Source organism: Rosa chinensis, chromosome 7 (assembly GCF_002994745.2).
Source record: "Rosa chinensis cultivar Old Blush chromosome 7, RchiOBHm-V2, whole genome shotgun sequence".
In the NCBI taxonomy this organism is placed as follows: Eukaryota; Viridiplantae; Streptophyta; class Magnoliopsida; order Rosales; family Rosaceae; genus Rosa; species Rosa chinensis.
In genome coordinates, this window is record NC_037094.1 from 57,576,529 (window position 1) to 57,583,726 (window position 7,198).

Below are 7,198 nucleotides of genomic sequence, written 5' to 3' on the forward strand. Positions count from 1 at the left end.
TACATATATCAGCATAAAGAGATAAAATCGACTCTTTCTTTTTTGCTGAGAAGAGATAATTTGAGACTTTTTTCCGATCATTTGCAAGGTGCATATAAATACATTATGTTAAAGAAAGTGAAATGAGAATGCTAGTAATTAATTAAGTGGCTAAGCAAGGTCATCAATAGTCTTATTTGATAAGTCTGATATATTATGCTTTTGGACAACATAAATATACATAGTTTAGATTAACACAAGGTCTATATAAACATATCTTGTTTCCAAAAAGTTTCCCTATACAAAGAAAACCCTAATTAGGCAACAGTGTACCTTAAATTACATGTATCATGCAGCTAAAGATCGAGAATATTTACCTTTTGATATGCCTACTAACGATCAAATAAAACACAGATAAAGTGGCCGGTTAACTACCCCATATAGCTCTGCGGCCGTGTGTGTTTTGCATATTTATGTGGCACCATTATTAGACTTGGAAACAAAGATACAACATGACACAACAGCTGAGAAGTCAAACCCTGTATAACCATTTTGGATGGGGCTGTATGTCGCCACCCTCGAGTTTTCATTTCTGTTCAGATTCCGAGCTTACCAACCAGGAAAAATTCCTAATACAAACAACGGTGATAAATGTAGCAACCAACTGATAGATAAATAAATAAAACCCTAATTTGTCTGCTTCTTAAATCAATCAAGTAGCTAGCTAGCTAGAGTAGTCGACAACTGATGAAGAACCAATTAATGACGCTACCTTTGTATTAGGGCAATGGGAACCCTACATGCACAATATCAATATATATATATATATATATATATATATATATATATATGTATATATATGCATGCCCATATATGTAATGATAATTAATGCATTGGTCGTATGAGCCAGAACAGCCACACAGAAAAATACATGCCTCGTACGTACGCATTGTATATTTTTTGAAGTTTTAGAATAGAAAAGAGGGAATCATGGATGAGGCCAAAATGGATCTTTAGGTAGACTAAGCAAGAGTTCGATCAGATGCCCTCATTTTTGTGGAAATGAAAATATAAGGGTGATAATTAAACAATTATTCGATCTAAGAGTCTAATAATCGAATGTCTTTACTCAAGACATTTATATGAAGGAAAAATTGATTACTTTTAATTCCATTGCATAATTTTCATAATTTGTTTTAGAATTTCTTAATTTATTATACCCAGTAGGAGAGATTTCTAGTTTTTTTTTAGATGAAGATTGTAGTTGTTTTTTTCCTCCTAAATCCTAAACTTTGAACCCTAATCTCACTTGAAGCTTCCTAATAGACTATTTGGTGATGTTGCAAAATCTACCAAAGGAGCTTTGAGGATTTTGAGATTCATCATGTTCACTGAAAAACAAATATGGTGGCCGCCTCCTTAACAAAAATATATAGGTCTTTATATCCACCGTCAGGATATGTGCATAACAATTTTGCACTTTTAAGCAACCCCATAGTTGGTGTACACCATATAAGAAAGAAGACAAATCTTGGTCACACGAACCAGCCCATAACTCGTGCAATAAGTAAATTAAAATTCACATACCTAGCTAGCACAGATTTGATCAGATGATGTCTGAGTTTACGCTCATCTAACCATTATCATACCAACTAAAATCTACTAGTGCCACTACATGAGTGTTGATCTTTTTGAAATTAGTGAGAGTCGAACTTGAGCAGCCACAATTACTGTCAAACCAAGTTACCAACTCAATTTATTAGACAAGAATTGCATTTCTTTTCCTCATAATCTTCTTTTCAAGAACTAGTTCAAGATTCAGTCAACTTTTATGTACGCTTCTCATCATTAGATCATTGGAAAAGAATACGCTATTTACAACGATCGTTATCAAAAGGCATGCACATAATTTTTTTGTTCTGCTACGCTACACTTTGGTCGTCAGACACAGTACGGTAGAAACTAATCGATCCCTATTTCCCTACCTCTTCACGCAAGAATCAAGAATCAAAAACCGACCATCATAATTATACCTAATCCTAAAACGAAAAAGGAATAGAATTCATATAATTAATTAGGTTATTCATTACAAACTGATAAAGCTTAGGAGCATAAACAAACAAACGCGCTAGGCCCCCCATCCCGTTTGAATTTGTGAGCTCAGCCAAATTTTGGAGGCATTTGATATATGGGGACCCAAGTCTCGATCGATCAGCCATTTTTCTCACAGAGAGAGAGAGAGAGAGAGAGAGAGAGAGAGAGAGAGAGAGGGTCTATGCGTCTATGGTGTTCATGGGTGAAAAGTAGTATTAGTGAGCTTAAGCATACAAGGAACCTGCCAGGGTCTATGATGCTAACCTCATCCTTTACGGTTGAGACAGAAAGTGCGGGTCAAATTTTCCCTAGTCGACTAGTGTATAATTTGAATATTGTGTTTGTTTGATTGCAGAGATTTCGGTGAAAAAGACATGAAATCCCTCCCATACAAAAGACAGGGAGAGATGGAGTAAAAGGAAGACAGATTCCATCTTAATCCTATAGGCTTAGAGACTTGTAGTGCCCTAAATAAATGCTTTGATTTCATTCTTAGATCATTGGCTATCAAACTATCAATTACTTTCTCAGAGTTATCATTCATAATTTCGAATATAAATCATATTAAAGTGGCTAATACAAGGCTAGCTTCATATAATTAATCACAATATTTGACAAAACTCCACTACAATTAGAGTAAAACAGCGTTTACTATCCGATAATTCTCAGGATTTTCGTTTTGGTTCATTTTTTATAGGCTCCATATTACGTAGATATTTTAAAAAGGGTTGAAGTTATGAGAATCCAAGGGAAAATATGTCACCCCTGCCTGTAACTAAGACTTGTTCTTGCGGTAGTAATTTATAAGCTTTTTCTAGGGCAATGTTTTACAGAGAACACGTATTAGAGGGAATTTATTTATAAGTATAACATAGTACACACTGATTAGTTCATAAAATAATGGAACTAGGCTTATAAGCTTGTTCCTATATAAACTTCCACTTGGTGCATCTTCTTGTTATCAGGGAACTTTAGCATTAACATTCCCAAGAGAGAGATACAGGGAAAGAGAAAAAGAGAGAGCTAGAGAGAGATGGAGCTCAATGAACATAGTTTCTTAGAGGAGCTGTTAGCTCTTAGAAGAGACAGTTCATGGGAAACCATTCCCCCCGAAATGAATGAGTTCTTGTCTAGTAGCACCTGGAGTAGTTTCGATTACTTCGATAATCAAAACCCACCACCATTTTTCCCCCAGTCTTCTTCCGGCCAAGAATTCTCACCTCCATTTGAACCAAACTTGAACAACTACCACAACAATACCACTTTCAATGAAGTGTACTATCCCTTAGGCTTTGGTACTGACGAACTGCTTTCAGCTCCACAGGTCACCACTGATTCGTCTTACAACACACTCGGCGATACGCCGCCGTTTCCTGTTCAGGAAGACAACAATCCATGGTCCATGCTCGAAGAAGAAGAGCTGAGTTTACTTGGAGATGAAATACACGACTTGGAGACTCAGGCTGCTGCTTGTAAAGTGGAGCCGACTCAGTCCTCCTCCTCCCCTGAAGCAGCTCCTGTCTTCAACATGGGTATGTGTGTAGAAAGAAACAGCAGAACTAGCAAGAAGTTGCAGGGGCAGCCATCTAAGAATCTAATGGCTGAGAGAAGAAGAAGAAAGCGGTTAAATGACCGCCTTTCGATGCTAAGATCAATTGTTCCCAAGATAAGTAAGGCAAGTCGAGTTAAACTGCTGTGGTAATTTTGTACTCTGTTTTTGATTAGTTGCTTGTGTGAAAGTCTAATTTTCTTGGTTATGGTGGTTTGGTTAGATGGACAGAACATCTATACTTGGAGACACCATAGATTACATGAAAGAACTCCTGGACCGAATCAACAACTTGCAGCATGAAATTGAAGAAAGTGGTTCAGATCAGTTGAATGTGATGAGACTTTTCAAGGATATGAAACCAAATGAATTGCTAGTGAGGAACTCACCCAAGGTATGTTTCTCTGCATACTAAAGCTCAATTTCGAAACCCGAATTTCTGAATTGGGAGATTAATCTCTGTTTGGTACATGCAGTTTGATGTTCAAAGGAGGAATGTGGACACAAGGATTGAGATTTGCTGTGCAGGAAAGCCAGGGTTATTACTATCCACAGTTACTACCTTGGAAACATTAGGCCTTGAGATTCAACAGTGTGTTATTAGCTGCTTTAATGATTTTGCAATGCAAGCTTCTTGTTCAGAGGTATGTCTCAAACTATATATTGGTTTTTTAATTATTTTATTCTTCAGATATCATAATGGTATCAATATGTGTTTGTTTAGTTGGGCATGCTCTCATGTCTTCTTGTGTTCATTGATGTCATGTAAACAGGGTTTGGATCAGAGAACACTAGTAACTTCTGAGGACATGAAGCAAGCACTGTTTAGAAATGCAGGATATGGAGGAAGGTGTTTGTAATTGACTAATGCCAAGAATAAATGGGAGAGGAAAAAGGAAAAGTAAGAACTTTGTGGTAAAAGTGTTTTGGGGAGATGGCTTTTTGCAAGTCTGTGGAAGTTCAATGACAGTTGCAATTGAGATGGAGGATCTAATTTTCTTTGTTCCTTAAATAATAATGTATGTTTGTGGAGGAACATTTGCTGCTTCAGTAGGAGAAGTTCAACAGTGTAAAGTCTATTTTTTATCCAACATTCCAAAAGAAGAATTTGTGTTTTTTATATTTAGGTATCCAAGAAAATGCTCAAATTAGTCAATAATAAACCAAAAATCTCTTTGGTGACTAGCGGTTGTTGATTTCAAATAAAATTGGATGGAGAGCAGGGTATGATGCTGTAAGAAAGCTTTCTATGGATGTGGTTTCTGTCCTATGAGATCATATATTTATATTGACATATTTTGCATATAAAGAACAGATGGTGATAGATTGTTCTTACTATTTTCAATTTCTAGCATTGTTTGGCATTTTCTTTTTGTTTGAATAGGGCAATAAATGAGGTGGCCGGGGTAGTAGTTATTGTTTTACACTTCTACATCAGTTAAAGGTAAAAAACATTATTTTCACAGTTTAGTATATTGGTGAAACTAGTTCAGTAACTTTTCTAATTTCTGAATTCATGAACATAGATTATACGAAAAGGAAAGCAGGACCACATAATGAGCACAGAATTTAAAGGTTAGTAAACAAAAACAAGCAGCAACAACTTCCAATACAAGTATCCAACCACTCTATTTGCTCATGAAACTGAATTAAAATGCCTGTATTTATTCACAATCTGCGCGCTTAGTCATATTTGGGTAGCCCTGTTTCCAAATCTAGTGCAAACTAGATTCGTATTTTCATGACCCTTTTATGGTACCTTGAGAGAAACAACAAGTACACCGACACCTTTTAGGGCTGGCCAGACCTTGATGATTCTGAAATAATTCAGTTGTAGTCTCTTTCTTTTGAAGGCCAAGTGACACTTGCAGTAATACCATCTTGTGTTAGCACAGAAAAGCAAGTAGTAGCAGTTAGGAGATTTATAGCTGTGAAGGAAAACATTCTTGCATTCACCTAGCGCATGTAGCATTCATCTCACAATAACCTCTCACATATTGGCATCACTAGCTTGTCAGGCGTATTCTTTGATCGATCAAGGTGATCAGTTATTGTGAGATAGAGATTCTACTCTCTCCTATTTTATGCAAGAATTTCATCAACAAAGATCTTTTTAGAAACTTCAAGGCAACGGAAGGTCTACCCACATGCAAAATGCAACCTATACTAATCAATCAGCCGGACCACCTTAGGCTTAAAAGCATATATATAGCCCCCAAAAGAATGAACTACAAGTAATTGTGCTAACTTTTTCTTTCAGTAGTGAAATCTATCTCGGTCTTGTCCCACCATATATTCTTTTTTCTTGATCATTCATTCCTTTTATTCTTGATCATTCATACTCCCAAAGGGGTCTAGCTAGATTTGCATTGACATGATCCTCAACTCACTTTGCCCACTGTAACAGTTGAGAATCTTTTGAAATGACCTAAAGAAGATAGAAGGTCCAATAATGAATGCTTTACAATGGTAATTGTAACAAAAGGGAAAGAGAAGGAACTGAGACAATTCCAAACAGTATCTAGGAAGATGCAAAGTTATTTCCATGCATTAATCTGCATATATCTGAACACCAACAGATCGATGCACCATTTATGATCAATAAAGGGCCTGCTGCACTCATTTTTCTGAGAATTTCCATCAGAAATAGTAGAGTATGTCGATCTCCATCCTAACAGATTCAGACGTACAGTACGATGCCTTTAATTTAATTTCATGCAGCACGACGAGCCAAAAAGATTAATTAAGTCACTTGTTGGATGCAATTAATGGGGTGTTTTTTATTTTTTATTTTTTTGGAATAATTACATTGTGAAGTTAATGTGTAGAAATCATGAAGATATATCAACAGTGCATGCATCAGATTCACAACTTATTTCCGGTGTGAATCCCTTTCCTCACACTGTCCCTGAGAGTCACTCATGCCAAAATTACTTGGATAGGTTATTTAAAGAGTTAGCTGAAACTCCTGAAAGGTATAATTGTATTGTTTTTTATAATTGATTGATTGGTTTTCTTCAATCAAATTAATATTGGGCACATATCTAGTCGATATATGAAATTGCTCTTATGGCATGTACAATTCATTTGAGGTATTGGAGGGTACTAAAATGGTTTGATAGCATATTACTTTAGAGCCCAGCCGGTCAAGTACGCCTAACCAATGGCATATGAGAGCCATAGCTCATTAATTATTGTTTGCATGAATTAAAATCACCAACACATAAAATTAGTTTAGTTACATAATTATCTAACCTTTTTGCATCTAGAAACAAGTAAATGAGACTTAACCAATGTTCTAAAAACGCTAGGCGGTAGTCGAGTATTGAAGATTCAGATTTGATGGTGTCATGGTGGAGTGGATGTATTCAATCTGATATTGGAGATGAGGATGATTTGATGATGCAGATGATGGAGAGACGGAGAAATATATGAGAGGAAGGAAAAAGAAAAGGAGGATGAAACAACTAGAGGATTAAAAGATCTGGAGGAGAAGAAAGGAGATGAAGAAAACAGAGGAAAAGAAAGAAGAAACAGAAGAATCGAAGAAGGAACAATTGAGACTTTGGGCTACTG

At 36.1% G+C, this 7,198-nt stretch overlaps 1 protein-coding gene across 1 annotated transcript; it reads left to right on the top strand.

Annotated features, from left to right (window-relative positions):
* The first annotated feature begins 3,012 nt into the window (after positions 1-3,012).
* Positions 3,013-4,916, top strand: LOC112177110 (transcription factor bHLH93). Its single transcript, XM_024315314.2, has 4 exons — positions 3,013-3,748; positions 3,846-4,016; positions 4,099-4,266; positions 4,396-4,916. The coding sequence occupies exons 1-4, from the start codon at positions 3,107-3,109 to the stop codon at positions 4,480-4,482; spliced, it is 1,068 nt and encodes a 355-aa protein (XP_024171082.1). The 5' UTR covers positions 3,013-3,106; the 3' UTR covers positions 4,483-4,916.
* Positions 4,917-7,198: the final 2,282 nt, after the last annotated feature.